At 41.0% G+C, this 23,532-nt stretch overlaps 1 protein-coding gene across 2 annotated transcripts; it reads right to left on the bottom strand.

The window, feature by feature from the left end:
* Nucleotides 1-366: 366 nt before the first annotated feature.
* golga4 (golgin A4) lies at nt 367-23,176 on the bottom strand. 2 transcript variants are annotated; one of them, XM_085368777.1, is made up of 25 exons: nt 22,977-23,176; nt 21,712-21,786; nt 20,225-20,326; nt 17,271-17,339; nt 16,830-17,156; nt 16,692-16,739; nt 16,519-16,575; nt 16,323-16,421; nt 15,549-15,699; nt 15,250-15,440; nt 13,817-13,900; nt 13,328-13,475; nt 13,060-13,238; nt 12,674-12,772; nt 12,413-12,568; nt 7,952-11,727; nt 7,728-7,849; nt 6,145-6,275; nt 5,783-5,869; nt 4,317-4,343; nt 4,121-4,189; nt 3,694-3,769; nt 1,903-2,000; nt 1,009-1,095; nt 367-919 (listed from the first exon to the last, which is right to left on the bottom strand). In XM_085368777.1, exons 1-25 carry the CDS (start codon nt 23,052-23,054, stop codon nt 905-907), a joined length of 6,351 nt encoding a protein of 2,116 aa, XP_085224903.1. In that variant the 5' UTR covers nt 23,055-23,176; the 3' UTR covers nt 367-904. The 2 variants fall into 2 exon arrangements, with proteins under 2 accessions (XP_085224903.1, XP_085224904.1); XM_085368778.1 differs by lacking the exon at nt 20,225-20,326.
* Between the last annotated feature and the right edge of the window lie 356 nt (nt 23,177-23,532).

The following is a 23,532-nucleotide window of genomic DNA, read 5'->3' as shown; positions in this document are numbered from 1 at the left end:
CTTAAATGTGTCCATATACAGAATCAACAGCAAATTTCTTTCCGATTCTCATTACATGAAAGTGTCAGTGGTCTAATATACTTGTGTGTTGTCTGTACTTCTAATGTGGAGAAAAAGAATAAAGGTCAGGCAAAGTAGAGTGAGAGATCTGTAAACCCAGATTTGTTGTTTTCATTCAGTCTTCTTAACCAGGTGTTAACAGTCCTCAGTCAGACACTGGGACTAATGCAAAGACAGGTAATTAGATAAGCTACAAAACAAAAATCTGTATTGTGATGAGGATAAAGGAGTGACAAAAGTTGTTCTGTAAATAGGATTTAATGTTACTCTGAAAAAGAAAACTGTATAGCAAGTCATATAGCGCCTTATAGTACAGTTTTTATTATCATAATACAATTTACAGTTTTGTTTCTGTCAGTGTCAAAATATAAAGCATAGAAAAGCTGTGTTAAAGAGGTCCAGGGAACTGTATCTTAATGTGGTGCGAGTGCACAGTTAAAGGGTCGTTTACAGTTTTACAGAGGAAGTGATTCAGACAACAGCACAACACAGAGATCTACAAATCAACTGACCGTCGGCGTCCATGTGATGATAATATAATTTATTGCACAAGCCAATCTTTATAAACACATTCTAAAATAAAAGGAAACCCATTTACTCTCATCTAAAACTTGTAAATTAAACTTCAAAGAAAAACACGGTTTATGGAAAAAAAAAAGTGTTTCTGTCAAATTCTCTTATTCCCTCATACCTGTTGAACATTCACACATAACGCACACACACGCTTTCTCTTTCTCAAACACACACATGAATAAAATGACAAGAAATGCAAACAGATAATGGCAGTCTTCCCCCTTCAGCAGCAGTAGCAGCAGATCCAGAAGTACCCGAATCATTCAAACACTCATTGTAACCAAGGCTGTGGAAGAGACGGATATGAAATTAGTTCAAATCCTGATACACATTTGACCTCATTTAAATATCCCCAAGTTGTAAAAAGATTCTTACAATTGGTTTCGAGTCTTCTTTGTCCAAAACCTTTTGAGCTTGGTCAGGAGGAAACTTGAGCATGGAGGTAATCACTTTGGCCATTGTCTGTGGAAAAAAGGGGAATTTTTCTGACTGACACCCTGATCGTCATCTTTTTAAGTCAGTTTACTTTCAAGGCAGGAGTCATCTGTGGTGTTAGTATAATCTCTGTTTTTCCCCCAGCTAACCTCTGCCTTTGACACCATCATCCAATCAAAATCAAGCTTGTTCTGAGACAACTGAAGCGCAAGAAAAGGCTCAACAAGAATGAAAATTATCTGCATAATCAACTCCAGGCCTATCTGCCAGGGAGCATGCATTTCCCTATAAACACAGAGGATAATCAGAAACAGGGCTCCTGGGCTGTGTAGGGAACCCAACTACTCAGCTAACACTAAACAAGGCCAGCATGCCTTTAAATGGCAAATCTGCATCATGCAAGATGTATGAGCTCGCGGGCAGCCTGCCGGACATCCTCCGCACGGGGGAGGTCTGCCATGTTGTTATAAAGAGTGTTTGTTGAGGAGCTGGGAAACTCCCGCTGACTTTAGGACCATGTCAACAGCACTGATAATTAGGGAGATCGCTGTTAATTACATCCAACAAGACTGGACACAACATGAGTTTTATATAGCTTCCTAAATGAGTAGCAGATGGAGGTCACCAGCTTTAAAAATAAAAATTATCAGCAACTTTTTTTTTATATGGTGGTTTTGAATCATCTCATCTAATAGACCATCAAAGCAGCAGCTAATGTTTTCTCAGCCAACTAAGATGGAGACATAAAAATGAGAAAAAGATTAATTATAAAAACTATTGGTTTTTTTTCTTCCTGTAGAATCTTTTTATAAAAAAATAAAAACCAGAACATACTTTTGTTTCCCGTCCCATCATGTATTCAAACAGCACCTTCCTCAGGTACTCCATCTCTGTGGGTTCTGAGAAGGCGTCGGAAATGTTGAGTCCAGGATCTGTAACAACAAGCAAAAACAACAAATCAAATATTTCACGATGACCACAACTGTCAAACTTCTCTTTCTTTAATGTCTTTCAAATCCCATTATTTCAACATCTGTAATGACCTCAAATGTATTAAATATGACTACACATCAGCTACTCTAGGTTGCCACTTTGCTTATATTTCCTTGGTTAAGGAGAAAAATCCAACCTCAATACAGTTACCACAAAAAAAACTAAAACACAGCTGTGAGAGCTGCATGTTAGTGTATGTAGGTCGTTTTTATGTCGTTTTAAAGTACAACAATCCTGGAAAACGCACACAAACCCCCCCCCCAACTAACAGCATCAGGTTTATGTTGGCAAGCAAATTCAAAACCACCTTTTGCACAGTTTAAATTATGCACTAAAGCTGAGTACAGGAAAGAATGGTGAGACTCAGCATGAGCACTTTAATATCACACAAGTTTTTAGGTCTGCACCCAAAGCTATAACACAATTATCCCACTAAAAGCTATGAATGGAAACGACTGAGTTACAACTTGGACAGGGCTGCTAACACTTTCATGACTGAAGAAGAGCTTTATTATGGAACAACATCCAGTCGCTTTGTGCCTATTGGAAATAATCACTCAAACATCCTCAAATGTGCCTGAATGTGCCCAGAAGGACTGTGCGATTAGAGTACAGGAAAAGGTGATAGAGCAGTGCAAACAAGTCTTTGATCTCTGGTGTGGAGTAATGGGTCACCAATAAATCCCATGCCCTTTGTCCCCCTGACCCTGTGTTGCCCCACCTAGGACAACTTTCACATCAACCACACAGGAAAGCAGATTTCAACAGCTTTCTGATCAATTTCCTACCTAAAAATACAACTCAAGGTGGTTTACGTAAGCTCAACTGAGTCATCAGCGGCTTTAAATATGAATATGAGCAATATACATGTACTGGATAAGAAAGGTTCGAGAAATCTGCGTGCTGCAGTGTCCTGCGTAGGAAACGTTTAGGCCACAATCTGCAAAATCCATTAAATCTAAGCATGGCTTCTTCACCGCCCCCCCGCTTATACAGCAGATTCTCTTTATTACAGCACCAGAGAAGGTCCGAGAGGACTCACTCAATCTCTCCAAATACTCTCACACAGATGAAACGCAGTTGGGTCGTGGTAGACTTGGAGACTGCACTGACTTACGGTCAATCTCCAGAGGTTTCCCTCAGCCTAAACCACACGTATACATATACACCCTCAACCCGTAGTCTAGCTTTAATTATAACCCCAGCTCTTATCTTTACCAGCAAGCCTAAAAATCCTGCTTTGCTAGCTAAACCATAATCAAAAGCATAGCTAAAGCAGTCCGGCACACACTGCTGAGGACCTGCACCTCCTGCCTGATCTCTGAAGCAGTGTGTTAACTGTCAGATTAGGCAGTGTCAAAACACCAACTGAGATCTTAAAGAGCAGCTACACTTTTACTGTAACTTTCACGTGTTGACACAAAATATAATCACATGGTCTGTCTTTAAAATCCTTTATTACACTAAAAAAGGTTAGGTGGCCCTTTTTCCGCCCCTACAGAGACCACACAACTTACGTTACGCTTTCCCATGAGACTGGGCTGCGCTCAAGCGTTACGCATGTCATCTCTGCTGTGAAAATCCATAAGGAAACTGGATCAAGAAGCAGAACTAAGTGATTCATGGTGTTACCTTTAAATGTGCTCCCGAGATGAGTTACAACAGTGTTTCGGTGGAAACATTTAATCTTGTCCTCGAGCGAGTGAATCTAGCGTGGAGAAACAAACAAGCATGCACACATTATTTAAAAACTCTTTAACCCAGTGGGTTAATTCTATGCATTAGAGTAATTGCTAAATAGGACATAAGCATTTTGGTGGCCATCCTCAGAGGAGGGCAGGATGCTTGTGAGAACGATGGTGTGTGTGAGAAAAGCTGTTGGAGGCGTTGTTGTGATTGTTTATGGGGTTAAACCAAATGTAAACAGATGTGCTGTGTAATTAAGTTGATGCAGCAGGAGAGCAGTAGCTGCTCTTGCTGGAGGCCACAGAATCCTGGGAATACACTGCGATGGATTTGGTGTCCTCAGAAAGAGCCACCAAGGGGGTCCGATACTCACTCTTTCAACAAACTGCTGCTCTCTCAGTCGAGCCTCGCTCAGCAACGTTGTTTTTTCAGCGAGCTGAGCCTGAGATCGAGAGGGACAGGAATCAGAAAATATGAAATGTGAACGTTATATTTTTGTTAGTATTCATGTTAGTAAATTTAATTGTACGCTAGGAACAGTGAAACCAGCATATAATGAACAAGTATACCTTTAGTTCTTCTGGGGTCATCTGTTCCTAAAATGAAAAAACAAAACAACAAAAAAACAAGAGAGAAAGAAGACACTGTGTGTTAGAACCAAACCTTAATTAAATCAACATTTCAACCTGATTAAAAAAAAAAGGATGTAAAAACTACAGTAATGACACATTTAGTGCCGCCCCAGTATCCATATTATCTCAGACCTCTGTGCCGAGAAGCTCCACCGTCTTCTAAAAGCACAGAATTGCATTTACCGACATCAACAAAACTCAAATGTGTATTTATCCACTGCTGAAAATAGTTCCCGAACAATTTAGAATTGTTTGAATAACATTTTCTAAAGCTAAAGCGCTGAGAAATTACATGTATATATAATACACTCATGGATGACCAGTTTCACAGACTGATGTCTCCACTAGAAATAAATGTGCTTGGAGTTAAGAGCCACAGACACAAGTCAGAAGGTTTTAAAAGATGGACTAACAGCATTGTTTAAACACACTGTAGTCTACACAGACTAAAGTGTGCTTGTATTTAGTCTCCTCTCTCTGTGGAGGGACACACTGACCCACTGTGAGGCCCAAGAAAAGGCCTCCCTGAGCTGAACGCCATACAATCCACCCATAAAGTTATTACCTCACCTGGGAAAAATGCAGCAGAGAGAGCAGCATAATTCTTTGTCTTCGTGTGCATGCAGACATGTGCGCAAAAGGTAGAAGAATCACTGCAGGGGTCTCATGGCACCTCAACACCTGGCTAAAATGTCTCCCCGGAGTGCTTTCGTCTTATCTGGCTCCATTTCACTATGCACATGTTGCATGACAGTATCGCTGCAGAATAAATCTAATGTCTACAATCACCTCGCATGATATTAATTGAGAACAGGGACTGACGCTGGCCACTGCCTGACAATCTCCATTTTCTCCGGAGAACATTCCTGAGTGATTCAAACGAGCTTCGCAGCATCCGGCGTGCTTTGGAGAGAGGCCACACGACTGGAGCGAGAGACTGATCAGAGAAAACTATGTAGGAAAACTGTCCCCGAGCTCCTAGACGGATATCTTCAATTATGAAGCAACCCAAAGAAAAAGCTGAACGATAACTGCCTAGTCTGTCAACCTGGATGTGAACTTTGTAATAGGCCATTTGAAAATGTTTATACAGACACAAAAATGCATCTGGATTAGGCTCATTCAGATGAGCCTAACTGCTTCCCTTAAATTCCAGCCTTTTCCCAGAAGGGAGCCGAAATGCTGTGATTTCATACAGCTAGAGTGAAGTGACATATGACTCCAACAGAATCACTACATAAATTTACTCCAAACCCCTCCCTCCATTTCAAAATGGACTACAACAGCTACAGGCATGAATTTCTACATCTGAGTACAAGCAAAATCATCCAAAGCACAGCCAGTTGTGACAGCTATAACAGATGTTTGGCCAGTGAAGAACAGTGGGTCAGCATTATTTGTACCTCCAAAGTGTCCTGCGTTCTTGCTTGCAACTCCTCCAGTTGTTTCTGAACTTGCCACACTCTGTCTCCCATCTCCTCTTCTCGACTCTGAAAAAAACAAACAAATAAAAAGGAACAACGACTGAGTCATTTCCCATGTATCATCTCAGCATCACAACTCAAGTATGCTGCAAATCACTCAGTGAGGGCACTGCGCTGTTTCAGACCTCAGATCCTCTTTGGAATTTAATTATTCTTTAAAGGCAGCCAGAGAGATATCACATATAAATCCAAACCGTAACAGTCGATGGATGGTGTCTACAAAGGAGTGCACCCTATAGTATAACCCCATTAAAACAAATAGGATGAGTTTTTAATAGTACCTGTATAACCTGTTCATATTTCTGAACAGTTTTGTGCAAGTCATCCTCTTTCTGGGAAATCACCTTCCTCAGCTGGCTCGCTTCTTCACGATGGCTACTGATGAGCTCTTCTTCAACACTCTGAGCTTTTACTGAATCAAGAAAAAAAAAGAAGAAGAAGCCAAGTGCATAAAAACACAACTTATATGTTCACTTGCCTCTAATTTTGGACTGGATTTTAACATGAAGGAAACATTTCTTCCACAAGCAGTAATCCCTTAATGCTCCCATTTGAGTCCAGAGTAAAAAGTACAGTGTCACAACTAGGGGTGGGTTCTTATAATCGATTCATCAATTAAAATCGATTCTGGCTTGGATAACGTAAAATCGATTCATTAAAATCCTGAATCGATTTTTTAATATAAATTTATTTTGCCCAAAATGCCAGAATCTCAGGTGAAATCTCACAAAATTTCAAGAACCACCAAACAGTTAAGACAGTAAATGAGAGCAGGAACACGGATTCTGCACAAAGACTTAAACACACAGCGGGACCCGCGGATCAGAATCAGTTAGATGTCGCTTTTCTCACAGTCGGGGCTGAAAGCCGACAGCTCGCTGACTCTGATCTGTCGGCGGGTCTGCGCTTTGTGTGCACGCCCTTTATGCGCCGATTCTAAAGCTGTTAGTTTGATCTCTCTCCAAACAATATTGACCGAACCAGCAGCAAAAGAAGATCCAAACGCTTCACATAAACATCGTCATGAATTCACTCAGACTTTTACTGTTTTGCTTCCACTGCGATGCACAGCTCTCTCTCTGTACTTCAAGAACAGTTTCCCTTTCTTCATTATTCGCTTGCTTGTTACGCACAAGTCTACTGTTGTTTACAGGCTGTCGGCCGCTGTTTTTTCCCTTTTACATTCTTCCGAAAAGAAAACCTCATTTCTGCTGTTCAATACTGAACAAATTTAAACTTTTTAAAATTATTCAAAATGCAAAACGCTGTGTCTGTAATAAAACCGCTGTAACTTCAGAGGTGATGTTCATATGTTGATTAATGGTTTTCTTTCGTTTTTGATGTACTGCAGAATATTTTTATAAAATCCCAGGCCAGGAAAATCACCTTCATGTTTTTCTGTGTTTTATCCTCAGCTACTTTGACACAAAGGCCTCTGCTGTGATGCTCACACCTGTGATAAAGTCTTGCGTGTGTCAGCTTCCTTTTTATTGATACAAAAATATGTAAATGTACTGATCTGAATTATAATATTTCTGACTGTCAAAATTTCCCAGATTTAAATCGAATCGAATTAAATCGAATCGTGGATCGAATCGATTCGGGGCCTTGTGAATCGGAATTGAATCGATTCTAGAAATCAGTGACGATACCCAGCCCTAGTCACAACACAGCCATCCCAAGAACGTGAGTCATATTTACTTTGATCTTCTAGTTTAAGCCAGTCGTTTGTTTAAAACATAATCAAAGTGCAGTACTGAAAGATTCTGACCACAGCAAAAGTGAACAATTTCGACTGCTCATTTCCTTTGCTTGTAAATCTTGTTGGTTTAATTTGGTTAAGCATTATTCTCTTTTGCCTCACCGATGGCCTCCTTCACTGCTGTGTTGAGCTCCTTCTCTTTCAAAGACATCTGTGCGTTGAACTCCCTCATTATCTGCTTCATCGCAGAGTTGTGCTTCATTTCCAAATCTTCTAATTCCAGCCTATTAGAACAGAGAGCAAAGGAAATGTAATTAGCAACTATTAACAAAAAAATCTAATATTATACAGACAAGGGATTTGTCACGATCATTTTTAAGCCTTACTTTAGCTTTTTCTCATTCTCCTCCAACAGCTCCTTCTTCATGTATTCTAGGTCGTGTTCATGCTCCTTCCTCAGTGACCGCATATCTTTCTGCAGCCTGACGAAGTCCTTGTGGATTTTCTCCTTCTCGTTCTTCACCTGGCTCAGTTTGTTCTTCAGAGACCGTAATGAGTCCTCATCGTGCACCTCTTGAGCAGGAGCATGGTTTTCCAGCTCGTTTTCCATCACACTCTTGGTTTGCTGCATGCTGCTGCATTCCACCTTTACCTCAGTTTCTGATGGATTCTGGACCTCCCTAGCAGTCCCCTGATATTGCTCCAATTGGGCATCCTTCTCGCTAATTTCTGCTCTCAGGCGATTTATTTCTGCGAGAAGGTTTCCGTTCTGCTCCTCTGCTTCTTTTAGCTTTGCCTCGATTTCGTGTAATGTTGATTCAATGTCTTTGAGCTGCCCCTGTTGCACTGCGTCACTCTGAAGTGAGGTCAGCTTGTCTTCATACATGACTTTCAACTCCTCTAAAGACTTTTCTTTCTCAAGCCTCTCGTTCTGCAGAACTTGTTCAAGGTGTTTGGCCTGCTCTTCTTTAAGCTTGACGAGAGCATCCTCCAGCGATTTTGTTTTCTCTTCTAATGTTTCTGTGTGTTTTTGCACAGAAATTTCATTGTTCTTAAGTTCATCCAGGCTAGTCTGAAGAGTTGTAATCGTCTGCTCTTTTTCCTCAAGCTGTGACGTTAACTGTTTTGTAACCTGGCTGATTCTCTGCTCAGCTTTCTTTTTCAGCTCAGACATTTTCCGAGTGCTCTCAGACAAGCTCTCCTCAGTTTCCGTCTGACTCCCGTCCTTGCTCTTGATAATCTCGTTTTTCAACCTTTCAAATTCCTCCCTTTGACTTTCAAGCTTTTGTTTATACTGCTGGTTGCTTTCCTCGAGGGCCTGAAGTTTTTTGGCCATCTCTTGCTCTACATTACCTTTCTGGGTGCACTGCATCTGCAGCTGTTCAACCAACTCGCGCTTCTCATTCTCAATGATGCTGTGTTGCTGTTTGAGGTCAGAAGTGAGCTGTTCGCACTCTTTCGTCTTTAGGTCTAACTGCTCTTGAAGCTCACTAAGTCGACTGATGGAGCTCTCAAGCTCTACGGTAAGCCCACTGACTTTTTGCTCCTTCTCACTCAACAGTTGGTCCATCTCAGACTTGCTGACGGACTGATTGTCAATTGTTGCTGTCAGCCGCTGCAAAGCTTCATTCTTTTCGGCGATCTCTCGCTCCAGCTCTTCAAGCCGGGCCTGCAGAGATCCAGTAGTGTTGTCGCTCTGTGTGAATTTCATCTCTAACTCAGACAGACTGGTCCTGAGTGTATCCGCCTGCTCTAAAGCAGACTGCCTCTCCTGCTCCAGTCTCTCCATTTGAGCAGCGGCCTTTTGCCTCTCCTCTTCATACTGCTGCGTCAGCTGATTTATGGCTTCCTCCTTCTCTTTTATGTTACTTGCTAGCTGATTTTTTAAGTCACCGACGACGCTTTCCAAGCCACTGATATGCAGCTCATTTGCTTTCAAAGTTTCTGATATGACTCTGTTTGCTTCGCTGAGCTCCTCAATCTTCTCTACATGTTCACTAATGGACTGAGAATGAGTCTCTCCCTCATGTGCTAAGGCTTTGATGTGCTCCATATGAGCATTTACCTGAGCAGTCATCTGTTCTAATGAAATGCATAGATTTTTATTCTCCTCGGTGTGCTGGCGAACACTCTCCTCTAAAGTGCAAATTTGATCTGCTTTAGTAAGGATAATGTTTTTAAGATGTCCCACCTTTTTCTGACCAGAGAGTAGTTTATCTTCCAGCTCTTTCAACCTACTCTCCACGTTTTGCTGAAGTTCATTAGATCCACACTCAACTTTCAACTGAACCTCCTTACAGTAATGGTTCAATTGGTTGCTCATCTTAATCATTTGCTGCTGTAACTCTGCTTCCTTGGCATTCAGTTGGATGGAAGTTTCCTCAAATTTACTCTGCAAGTCTGCACTTTCCTTAAATCTGGCACCTTCCAGCGCTTCAAGCTGTTTTTCCGCTTCATTCAACTTATCTGACCAAGCTTTCAGCTTCTCTCTGCTCTCTTCCTCTGTCTCGTTCAGCTTGTCTTGGAGGGCGTTTCTCTCACCGAGCGCCTGGTTAAGGTTCCTTTCCACTGACTCTATTTGTTCTTTTAGCAACGCTTCACTCTTTGCCAAACTTTCAAGTTTAAGTGCTGCTTCATTAAGCTCTTCTTGCAGCTTCTGCACAGTGGTTTCTCGGATCGCCAGGTCCTCCTTTAAACCCCTTATTTCACCCATTACTTGCTCAGTCTCCGCTCTGCTTCTGCTAAGCTGCTGAGACACTTCTTCCAGCTCCTGGATTTTCTCCTGCAGTATGACTGAATGTTTCTCCATTAATTCTTCCTCCTGCTGTCCTAACCGCTCCTGCCAACGGCGCTCCAGGTCTTCAATATCATGCTTATGAGTGGCATGTAGTTTCTCCACTTCCTCCTTATGGTTATCCTGCAGCTCTGACACTGCATTGCTGAGGCCTTGGGAACTTTTCTGGGCCATCTCTACGATTTTCTCCTGAACTTGTTGTTCTTTCTGCTGAAGCTCCTCTTCCTTCTTTGCAAGCTCCTTCTTCATGTTTTCTTCATTCTGCTGAAGCTTTTTCTTATATTTCTCTTGCATTTCTTTTGCCTTCTGTTTGAATTTTTCCATTTTGGTTTCCTGTGATTTCAGTTTACCTTCCATATCAGTTATAGTGTTTTTCAGCTTTGCTTCATTGGCAGCTTTTTCGTCATCCAGCTGTTTCTTGAGGCGTGTTTGTTCTTCCAGTTTAGTGTTCAGTTCTGATGTAAATGACTTCTCTTTCTCCAAGAGCGCCTTCCTGCTCTCTTCTAACTGATGCTCAGTTTCTTGAAGGGATTTCTCTTTTTGTTGGCATTCATTCTTTGCAGCTTCCAACTGATGCTCCACATCTGTCAGTTCTTTCTTGCACTTATCAAGATCTTCTGTTATCTTATTTAACTGTGCATTAGATTCCTTTAAACTCTCAATTTCAAGCTGGGATTCTGATAAAGTTTGCTGCAGCGCTTCCAATTCTTTAATCTTGCTTTCTAGGTCTTGTGCAGTGGAATGTGATTCCTCCTGTAGTGTTTTTTCTTTAAGCATGTATTGTTCGATTTCCTTCTCTTTTTCATTCAGAACAATTTTCAATGCATTAAGTTCCTCCTTCAGAGTTTTCTCTATTCCGCCAAGCGACTGATCATGCTCACGTTTGACATTTTCAAGCTCTTCGCTGTGCTTTGACACCCGATCTTGAAACCTCGTCTCGTGTTCCTGTAGCGCTAAACTATGAGCATCTTCAGCAGCCGACAGCTTCTCCTCCAAAAGCTGTTTACCTTTCAGCACCTCTGAAAGCTCAGCAGAGAGCGCCTCTAACTCTGCCTGCTTTGCATCCAGCTTCTCTAGAGTTTTCTGATTCATCTCTTCGACATGTGCTTGGAACTGCAGCTCCTTGTCTTTCAGAAGGGTTTCCATTTCGGCCCTGTGTGTTTCCTTGAGCTCCTCAAGGGCAGCATTATGCTGCTGGGTTAGGGTGCCCTTGTGCTTTTCCAGCTGCTCGTGGTGCTTTTCCTCTAATGCAGAGATTTGCTCTTTGTGTTCATTCTTCAGTTCCTCCAGCTGACTGGAAAGTTCATGGGAGAGACCCGCTTCTTCTTGTGAGATCTTGTTCACAGAGCTCTCCAGTTCCAATATCCGCTGCAATCACATACATGGAGGTGGTTAGATTCTTCCGCTAAGCTGCTACAGTTAATCATTCACAGAACTGACACAGCTATAAAAACACATTGACGGTTATTAAGATATTTTTTTAACAATAAAGCTGTGACACAGTTCAATTACTAGCAACTCTGTAAAAGCTTCAAGTACATAAGGATTTAATGCTTGACAGCATTACATATTAAATGTAGACTGTGAAAATATTTACACATTGAAAATTGCTCACTTTCAAGTTCAAGGTCCTTTATTTGTCACATGCATAGTTATACAACTATAACACACAGTGAAATGTAGCCTGACATGCTCCTCGACATGTGCAAAAATGGGGGGGGGGGGGTAGAGGAAGAACACACACACACACACACACACACACACACACACACACACACACATACATATATATATATATATAGTACTTCTGTGTGTGTGGCGTGTTACTGCAGAACCAAATAAACACAAGCATACTCAAGTTATTTTGCCAATTAATTAAATAAAACTGAACCTCAAAGCAATCGGTCAGTGATTAGCAGATTCAATATGAAAGAACAAGTTACATCCACAAAGATGCAATAAACAGGTAAAACCGAGGCTCTGCAGTGTGCCAGCTATTGCTTTTCTCAATATTAAAAATAAACCAAAAAACCAAATAAACAAACAAACTCACAGTCCTTGCAGTTTCGAGCTCCAGCTGGATCTCCTTAACCTTATTATCAGCTTCTGTCCTTAAAGCAGTCTTCTGTAACTCTGCGTCCTCCAGAGCCAGAGCGGCCTGCTGTTCCCGTTCCTTAGCCAGCTGTGCAAACTCCTCTTTGCACTGCTCCTAAACAGCATTTTAAAAAAAATACAAATATTAAAGTTATATTTTTCTTATTTGATACAGTGGTTTTTTTGCTAAACTGAATAAGGGAAAACATTTTGCACCAACCACAGCTTTGTTGATTTTCTCTTTCATCTCTTCTTCTTTAACTGCCAAAGCTTCACTGTGGAGCTTTTCCATGTTGGCCACAGTTTCCTCTGATGATTTCTAATATTGGTTAAAAAAAAAAAAAGAATGGTAAATATAAATACAGATGATCATAGCTCGTGAAACAAAGTGATATTACTGCTCTCCATGACAGCAGTGGAACATTTTATACACACTAAATTCTTTTTAATGTAAATGCTTACAATACTGAGTCAATGTTGGTACTTCTGTGGCTACAATATATCATTTTCAAAGAAGCCAACACTTTGGATAAAGCTAGAAATATGACTGCAGCAAATTACTTATTCGATCAATAAACAAATATTCAGGAGAAGTCCTTTCCTGACCTTCATGATGGTGACAACCTCCTGTTTGACTCGTGTGAGTTCCTGCTGCAGACTCTTCCTCTCTTGCTCACTGGCCCGTTCGATTTCTTTCACTTGCTCTTCCAGCTGAACCTGCAGCTGTTTTCGAGCCTCCTCTGCCCTCTGAGCTACACCCAGTGCTCGTTCAAGTTCCTCAAAAGCTATTGGAGGGGGGGAAAAAAAAAAATCACAAACATATCTAGAAAAAACTGAACTTTTCTGTACATTACCTGACATGGACAGCACGTACCCGATTTCTCAGCCTTTTCTTTCTGTTCCTGTACTTCTTCTTTCTGGGCTATAGCTTGCTGGAGCCTGGACCGCAGCTGTGCAATCTCCTCTTCTTTCATTTCCAGTGTCTCGTGCATCTGCCGTTTGGTCTCAGCAATGACCATTCCCTGAAAAACAAAAAACCAGTACCCCATGAAAGAAAAATCATCCCTTTACCTGTATACCCTGAGCACAGGAATCAACACTAAAGCTTATGTTGATCTGCTCTCCATGAACGAGGGCTGTAAAACTCAGCCCTGTGCTATTAATTGTGTTACGGCTTTAAGCGCTTTCAGCATTCCTCGCAGAACTGCTATCCATCCTGCAGTGCTGGGGTCAAAGTTTAAGCTAAACAATATGAGTCTGAAGCTACTCAACAGCAGAGTAAAAACACACACACGGCCACACACATACACATGTAACTGAAACGGAAGAACCTTCAATCCAGATCTCAAAGCTCCTCACTAACCTTGTCCTGCTCCAGCTGTTCAATGAGATTCTTGGCATCACGCAGCTGAGTGATCAGCTTAGTCTTCTCTGTTGTGTGTAGTTCCTTTAAAGACAAAACAATCGACAGAATTAAAAATAAAAAAAGTCACACGTGTCCTAATGGCATGAATGCCACTTCACAATGCACCGCTTCCTACATCCTGTATACGTGTTTGCTCTGATAACTTCCCAATCAGATGCTTTCTGTACCACCCAGGATGCCTCACCCACAAGCCAAACAACCAGTGTGTATACATGGCCAACTAAACCAACAAGTCAACCCAAATTACAGCTCACTCTTGCAACCGTGGCATGTAGTAGACATGTCTCTGTGGCACCGCACTTTAACAAGCAGTTACTAAACAGGAAATGTTGGGCTATGTTTCTCTGTTGTTTGACACAAGTGTGCCAACGGCATGAGTATGTATGCAGCACTGTGATTAACAGAATGTTTTCATAATGTCAAAACGTATCATATGAATAAACAAAGAGACAAAGAAAGACCAAATAGCATAGAATACTCAAGGACGGCAACACACAGTTAAAACATGAATTCAAAAATAGTTGAAGTTAGGGTCTGGAAAAGTAGACAGATGTTCTGCTTTATGGGATATTTGTCTGAAGCAAAGGAGAAGGACAGCCCAGCAGTTCCAGGATCCCTTCATGCTGTTTTAGGAGGGCTAAACGCCTGTTAACCTCTGCTTTCCCTGACAAAGGACAGGCCTCCATTCCCAAACAAGCTGCGGATTTATACAAAAAAAACAACCCCCCCCCCAAAAAAAAATAAATATTATGGCAATAAATGAAAGCAAGTCAATCAAGTGACGGCACATACAAGCTGTCTATTATTTCAATGGCTTTGTTACAACAACCACTTGTTATCATGCGCTGCAAAACATCAGAGCGACTAAGGACAAACTACACGAGCTGATCATACCACTTCAGCAAAATGTTTTGAAATCAATGAAAACAATGGCTCAGTCATGTCACGCTGACATGACATGAACCCTCACTCTGGAGCTCAGCCAGAGAATTTGGATGTTCGGACTCTGAGAACCACAGCGATCTGCTGTGTCACGAGATAATGGAGTCACATACTCAGCGGACCATAAAGACTCTGGCAGACAGTTTGCGGCACAGTATTAATTCCTCTAAACACACTGCTCAGTCCTTACCGTCCATCCCCACTTTAATCAAACCTCTTTATAATTATAGTTTACTACTTGGTTTATAGCAAGTGCTCATCTCTGGGAAATCAGTTTGAAATATCTGGGCACTTTAACTTATTGTTGCTGTAATTCTGTGTATATTTAATCCAAAATGTATAGTTTTGTTTGACTGAAAGCGTCCTAATATTACAGTATAACTACACTCCAACTCTTCTATCATTTCTGAAAAACACAGGGTAACCACCTTCATCTTCTCCAACTCATGCAGTCGCTCCTGCAGCTGCTCCTGCAGAGTTTCATTCTCACTGCTAAGCTGGGCGCTTCGCTCCTTGTGTGTACGCATGACTTCCTTGCACTTCTGCAGCAAGTTTTCTTGCCTCTTCACTCTCTTCTGCAGAGCCTCCATGAGTTTAGTTGGATCACTGTTGCCCTCTCCTGTCCAGAAATTAAAATTCACTGCTTAGAAAAAAAAAATTTGCTCACACAGTGTGACTCCTTACTACAGGCAACTAAATAACCATATATTTTAATAAATACACTTACCCTCAATGACTTCAGGCTCTACTTCGTTCTCCTTCAAAGGACTCTGTGTGGGAGAAGCAGAGACTTCAGCAGCTTCAGACTGAGGAACCTCTCCTTCAGGGGGCAGCGAGCCATCGGGGCCCACTTGGAGCCGTTTCTTCAACAGAGCAACCTTAGAGGAACAAAGATCAATAAATGAATCACAGTCCCTTTGGCAACTTGAGATAGATCTGTTATTGTTCCCCGCAATCGAACTCAGAGTTATAGTTATACAGATTCATTACTCCTGCCATGGAGGTTTTCTCCATTTGGCTGTTTGTTATCAAGACGACTAAAATTGTATGGACAAATCCGCATGATGTAGATATGCAGTCTCAAACAACTCTTGATTTTTACATGACTGTTTGTGCATTACATGGTTCTTTCAGCTTTTTGATTTCAGGTAACCTACTCATTTTCAAGGCAAGTGAAGCATTCCTGTTTGGTCTGAGAAACTTTTAAATACAAAACCTCTGCACTTCATTTGTCTCTGATTTTAAATAACGTCACATTTATTCAGAACTCAAGAACCATTTATACCAGAACATCACTGCAGTGATTATCATGCTTAAACTGAAAGGATTAATGTGAAATTATCATTAAAGCAGGTTTTAAAGTAAAATTTTTTAAAAGTTACATTTAAACTGGGTTTGGGTGTTTTGTTTTGTACGGTGTTTAAAATAAGCCATACTTATAAAGTTGTAATCCTAAACAGCAGAAAAGCTTTGGCTTATTTTCCCACCACCATCCACACACCTGTGTTTGTAGCACAGTGATCATCTGGTCTTTCTCCTCCAGCGCAGCATCAAACTCATCTTGCAGGTGTTTCTTGGCCTGTTGGTCCATCTGAAGCTCCTATACAGTAGATTATTCATTCATTTGTGCAGTTTATATTAATAAAAAAATGATTTTAATCTAAAGACACAAAAACATCCATAGCATATAGCCGTACCTCTCGTAGTTCCCCTATCCTGCGCAGTGCTTTATCTTGACTCTGACTGAGGATGGCCTGGGGAGAACAAAAATGTACGTTGGATCAGTTCAGATGTTATTCTCTTTTTCCAAAAAACATCCGATGAGAAAAATACTGACAAAAAAAAAAAAAAAAAAGGATGTAAAATGTACCTGCGTTTTCTCTTTTTCTCGCTGTACGGTACGGTACGCAGTAACCAGCTGCATGACAAAGATGTAAAGATGAGCAGGAGTTATATTCATGTACAGACTTTACACTTTACTCTTCAAGCATCCTGTCTGTTTTCTCACCTCCGAATACTTCCCCCTGTACTTCCCCAGGCTCCTCTCTACTCTAAGCATTCGGTGTAACAACTGCTCTTTGGACAGAGACTCTACACTTCCTGGTGGCTCCTCGGCCTCGCTCTCAATGTCCGAGGGTGGATCATATGCCGGGGCACTGGGGGACTCGTTTTCTCCCAAAGGAGTCAGGGATTCGCGTGATGAAGTTCGGACCAGGTTGTCTTTAGATGGAGAGCGAAACAGATTTTCCGCCCGACTGGCTCCGCTACGAATCAATGACTCCATTGAGGGCACTTTCAGCTGTAGTTTCTGGGTAAATGACTGTGGCTCCTCTTTCTGTTACAAACCAAAACAAAAAACATAAAGATCTCAAACTCATTAATGAATGTGCAAAAACACTGAAATAATCACATTGAAAAGATTAAAGAGGAGGCTTGGTAATACTCTTACATGAGGAGAAGTACTTCCATCCCCATTGATGCTGCCTCTGGGAGACCTCAATGCACCTTTAGAGGCACTCTAAAGACCAAAAAATAAAGATGAGATTATGAGGAAAAGGGCAGCTGTATCAGCGAACTTGTCCTGGGCCAGTTAGTCATCCACACCCAGCGTGGCTCTCCCTGATTACTCTGGAGGGAGCAATATTAGTATTGCTGGGAGCAATGCAGGGGCAATGGGTACCCTCATGCAACTTGGAAAAAACAGAGGGGTTAAATACACAAAAGAAGGCATCTCTACTGTAGAATAAACAAAAAGGGGTTAAGACAAAACTACAAACAGCCATGAGGTCAGAACAAATAGTTAAAAGTCAAGTAGGAGAGCTGCGTTTGAATTAAAGATGCTTGGCAGTGCTGTGTGCAGCTGCATTACAGGAGGACAACGTCACAACTGATGTGAGGGAACATTTAGCAGCTTAGTTGGTTTAGTTGATTTGTTAGAAGCAGCATCAAAGTGAGCAACTCTTCTCCTCCCTTGTCCAGCTCCAAGCTACTCCTTCCTGTGGATTACTTGTTTCCGCTTCATTTTCACAGCTAGTCATGTGAACGCTTGCTTTCAACCAAGCCTGTCAAGAGCTTCGTGACCACTACCACTAGACGTTTTTTTTAAGTGGATCTATTTAGTTATTGTACATGTGTGTGAAGAACAAGAAGAATTTGGGTATAAAGCAAAGAGTCAGCAAAAGTAGTGGAAAAAAAAATGTCAGCATGTGAACAAACACAGCAGGCCTCAATCTTTTAAGAAATGTGACCTTCGCTAAAGTTTTACTGTCAAGACTTCAATGACATGCAAGGTGTCTGAGTGATTAGCAATAAAAAGGAACTTGTTTGTTTGTAAGACAACTCCATTAGCGCCTTTATATTTCGTCCTGTGTCCCTGTGCTCTTATTTCTCTGTTATTTCCCATCATCCCCAGATGGCCGCTCCTCGCCAAGACTGGTTTTGCTGGAGGTTAAAATAGAGTATTTATAGCATTACCTTTCACTATTATGCCCTTCATGCCTGCCTATTTTCAGTCATATAAAAAAAAAAAAAAAAAAAATGGACAATGACTCATGGATAATTACTGCAGAACGGTACACCAAATGTAAACCTACCAAACCAGGGCACTTGAGTGCCTCTATTTCAGGACCACAAGATCAAACAAAATTCTCACAGGGACAAATCAGAAACCAAATTTAAAACAGATCATAGACCACAAAATGTGACTGAGAAGAGTTACTATCACCAACTCCACAAAGTACCATTTAAAATATAAAGAAAAATTATGACAGAAGCCTCCAGTCAACAGACAAACATTGCTAGCAGAACAAGTAAAAAAACAAAAACAAAAACAAAAAACAAATATAAAAAAAATAAATAAATCTATGAAATGATTTCATGAGTAAATTTAAATATAATGAGATCCCAAAATCAAGACTATGTCACATCGCTAACATGTGAAAATGACTGTGATGGACATTTGTATCTGTGGCTTTAGCACATCAACACTCCTACAACTCTATACCAGGAATCTAATGATCCCTTCATGCAAATATCAAAGCAAAGGTTACATAAAAGAACGATGAAAAGGTCAAAGAGTAACTGCATCTTAATCAGTGTCATTAACCATACACATAATGAAGAGGCAACAGAATTTAAGGCTTCCCCTCTTTCCAAACTACAGATCATAAGCAGCATCTAGCAAGAGGTGAATCAGACAGATCAACCAAAGAAATCATTATGAGACGGTCAAGACATTGTTAATAAATTCTAAATATTCATGGGTCCACTTAAACACAGCCAAACCGCTGACAGATACCATCTCAGTTCAGTCTCTTGAGGTTCGTATTTTATTGCAGTTGAATTCATCAAACAGTTGCTTTCATTTGCATATTTTTCGTTTTGTTCTCCGATAACTGGCACAATAACACTACAAGTTGACTGGCAGTCATTCTGAAGCAGCTGTGCTGAAGTAATAAAGTCCTTGTTTTATAATCACTACATTATCTCACAATAGCCACACAAATCCTGGTTAATGACAGCAGCTGGGGCGCGTACTGGGCTATGTTGGCATTTAAAATGAGCAAGCAGAGTTAAGAGACAATTAAACAATGTCTCTCAATTTTACTGACACATGACCCTCATACTGAGCTCCATTTACCTGCTACAAACCTAGTTACAAAGCAGACTTATGCAGTCTAGAAATTATTTTGAAGAGCTGTGTGTACAAATGTATGTATCTGAATATGGACGACCCATACGTTCTTACAATTGGTGCTTAGTATCTACTGACAATGTCAAAAAAAATAGACCTTAACTTTAATAACAGTAATTAATAAGCAGTTACAAGCAATACCAACTTTCATTTGTCACATCAAATATATCTTAAATAAAGAAACAGCTATTTGGATGTGTTTGTTTACTTAGAGAGTTAGACAAAATCTTCAATTTTAATTTGTTAAAAACTTGTCCCATAAAGAAAAATCTCAACTCTCCAAATACACAGACTTTAGCGGAGACGGGACAAAGGCGATCAGGCAACATAACAGGATTTAAGGGTCTACAAGGGTCTCTAGGGCAAGCAGCAAAGATCACCTAAAGACAAATGGGCACTGTTCATTTCTTTGACACATCACAAACTGAAAGAAGGGACAACAAACAAACATGGGGCAGAACGCACAGAAGCTTCTATCCTACAGTGTAAACCACAACCTAGTAGATGCAAAATTAACCTACATATGAGATGCCTTCTTGCTACTAAATCCAAAGCAAACAGGAGACGGAGAGCAGGGAACAAGCTGTCCCTACTTGGGCAACAGTCCTCTACCGATTCCCCAAAGACATGGAAGACGGGAGGAAGGAACGGGGCAAGAGGAGGAGGAAAAGAAGAAAGATGAAAGAGGCAGGAAGTGAGGACAAACTCACCACACTGGCTACCTGGGCCGTTTGGGGTCGTTTTGAATGGTCCAGAGCAAAGATAGTATACTCAGAGAGAAAAGCGGGCTCTGCTATCATCCCGGCCAGCACCTGACCCCCATCAGTGCAGTAACGGGACGAAAGGTGGGGAAAGGAGAGGAACACAGAGAGCAATGAGAAAAACAACAGCATGAGTGTGAAAAGGCCCTGAAGGAAGTGGCTGACCAGCCTGATGAGAGGAGGCTGGCGGAGAGAGAGAGAAAGACTGAGATGAATAAAAAAGAGAAAGCAGACAGTGAAACAGAGGGAGAGATACTACATAAGCTGGGAAAAAAAAAATCTGAAAAACTGAAAAGCACTCAATCAACAGTAATGTTATGAGTAACAGTTTCACATCTCCTCATGTAATCTTCACAATTTTAACCAGGGCTAAATCTGCCTTCAGTCATGAAACAATGCTTTCAGAGATGTCAAAGTGTTAATGATTCGTGAGGTGAAGAAAAGATGCTGTGATGCTACACGAAGCTTCTACGCTGAGGCTGCCGAGCCACTTAACAGCAACACATGTGTGCTTCCAAAGGCACAAGTGGGGAGAGCAGTGCATAGAAACCTGACCAAAAGGGACGGTGCCACTACTCCAGTGAGCGTTCTGCAGTGTTGAAATGAAGGAAAAAGTGATTAAGATATATTTTTATCTGAAAAACAACGAAGACTGTAAACATCCATATCTAATCTCAACAGATGTAATAACAACATGTTGCATCATCAGTTGTAGAGTCACTGCCATTAAACCTATGCTTATCTACCTCTTTCTAATAGAGCATAGTCCTGCATTGAATTGACTTGTCAGTATCTATTGAGGCAAAATATGGCAACTAGTCACAGGAGACACAAAAAAAACACTGAGGAGGATACATCAATTATTCATAGACATGCTGAAACACTGTCTGCTCTACACCATTAAAACGCCCTTTCCATTGTCTCTAAAGAAGGAGCTGCTCATTTGGTGGAACAGGGTCTTTTAAAAATGTAACAATAATAATGATAATAACAATAATAATAAGTGACTTCAGACACTTAAAATACCATACGAATGGAATCCAAGTGCTGACTGCTCTGCAACATTAATGACCACAGTGTAAGCCTGGCTCATATGTTCCCATCTGGTGTTGGCTATTGTATGCACTGCAATATGTTTATGAGTCCAGGGTTCAATATGTCTAGATTGTTGGATTACTTTAAATAATTGGATCAAAGAAGTTTGCTAGTGACAACCAGAAGATTCTGAAAACCAACAGCACTAAGTGTTCACTTGTATGTTATAAAGCAGACATTATGCATAAACAAAGCATACAAAGCACATTTTTAAAGCCTAAGAGAAACAATCATTAGAATGTAAGCTGGGGAGGGACTTGGAAACCTCTGCAGGCTGTGGTCTGAACACAAGTATACATACATAAATAAAGATATGAATCACAGGCTGACACCATGCTCACCTCTCTGTCGCTGGGAGAAGGTGTGCCATCACTAAATGGGGGAGTTTGGCTGTTACGTCGGTCTCCACTGCTGATCTGTAAAATAAATAAGTAATAAGGAAAAAGAAGTAATAATAATAGTAATAAATTAATTGAAAAAAACATAGTCATAACAATAATATTGATTTTGTTGCCTGGCAGTAAATCAAACTTTAATACAGATGCTTGCTGGGTGTAAGTTCTCTTGTTACTGGATTTCACCTTTTGTATGCCTTCACCTTTGAGCCAAACTCAGTCTAAGATTGTGGTTTTACAGAAAGTCAGTGGGAATCATAAACTACACACAAGCTCTGAATAACAAATGTAAATTTGTTCCTCAAAAACAGCCAATCTGCATAAGAACCAAGCCAATTCGAACAAGGTAATTTATCTATCCATCTTCCAAAGGGTTGCTGGATCTGCATATTGTATGCCAGATGCAGCCCTCTCATTTATCTGGATAGGGAACAAGCCCTAGCTTGTGAGCCCCGGAGTCTGGGTTTGGATCTCCTCCCAGAACTGAACTGGGGATCTTTTGCATGTAAGGCAAACAGAGAAATGCAGCGAAAATATCTACATTAACTTGGAACTGAACTATGATGGACCTCCAAACTATGACACATACCTTCAGTCCTTCACATATATTTAGGAGAGCTTAAAGAAACTTGCAGTTTCATATTTCAAAGAACATTTCGCATTTTTTAACAGAAGAGGAAAGCAAGGGATCTGATGAGGTTTCTAGCGCTTGACAATGACAAACTTCCAACTCGAAATCTGTGTGCTACTTCTGTATTGTTTTTAATAGAGGCGCCTGGGAGTAGTAGGATTTGCAAGGGTCAAATATAGCTTCCAGCTGACATCCACTGGCAGCTAATGCAAGAAGCATTAACTCAGACACGCCCATGTTGTCACTGGCGAGTATAAAAATGCGGGCTGGCATTTTGGCTACAAACAAATTGATGATTAGCTGTATGAAGTGAGACTTTTCTTCTACTCGGACAACGGGATTTACCAGTTCCAGCTGTTCCAACCGCTGACAGCTAAGTTAAGCTGCTAACTTAAGGACTTAGCACGGTGCTAATGTTTGCAAGACAGTAAAGGGACGAACTGACAATTCAAGTTAGCTTATTAAGCTGTCAGCTTGAGTTATCTTAATGAGAAATAACTAGACAACCACTTCCAAACCGTGAAGTCTTTGCAACAGACGTTAACTTAGCTAGTTAGCTCCGAGCACCACAACAACTAACCTGGGCCTGCTGAGGTGACTGCGCATTCCTCTGCGGAGACTGCTCCTCGTTTAGCTTCTGCTTGAGTTTTTTAAACATCTTGTCACGCCGATATAAACTGGTGACCAAGTGTCGACTTTCCGGCGGAGAGTTTTTTTGTTTTTATTCAGCCTATCATCCAGTACTCAGGGGCAGACTTCCTTGTTCGCTTCTAATTTTCTGCAGGTAGGCCTATCTGCGCATGTGCGGCCAACGTGGAGGAAATCTGAAACGTCAGACTTAAAGGGCCAGTCTGGGCTCAGTTAGCTACAGCGCCCCCTTAGATAGCAGCGTGCTTGGGATATATTACAGCCTAAGACAGTTGAAATGAGAAGACAGTTTAACACATGTGGTATACAGAAGCACATACAAAACAACAACAACAAAAACACAACACAAGGAATCCTCACAAAGAGGGATAAAAACAAACAAACAAATAAGGCCGTATTTTAAAAATTACATTCCAAGATAGATGCAATAAACTCAGTCCTGCAATGTCAAATGCAATGTCAAAAAGGAACAATAACTTTAAGTCTAA

The sequence above is a fragment of the Diplotaxodon limnothrissa genome, linkage group LG13, assembly GCF_057381915.1.
Source record: "Diplotaxodon limnothrissa isolate DT_005_m linkage group LG13, D_limnothrissa_male_GT1.1, whole genome shotgun sequence".
In the NCBI taxonomy this organism is placed as follows: Eukaryota; Metazoa; Chordata; class Actinopteri; order Cichliformes; family Cichlidae; genus Diplotaxodon; species Diplotaxodon limnothrissa.
The sequence above is the reverse complement of the archived record's forward strand: the minus strand, read 5'-3'. Positions and strand labels throughout refer to the sequence as shown.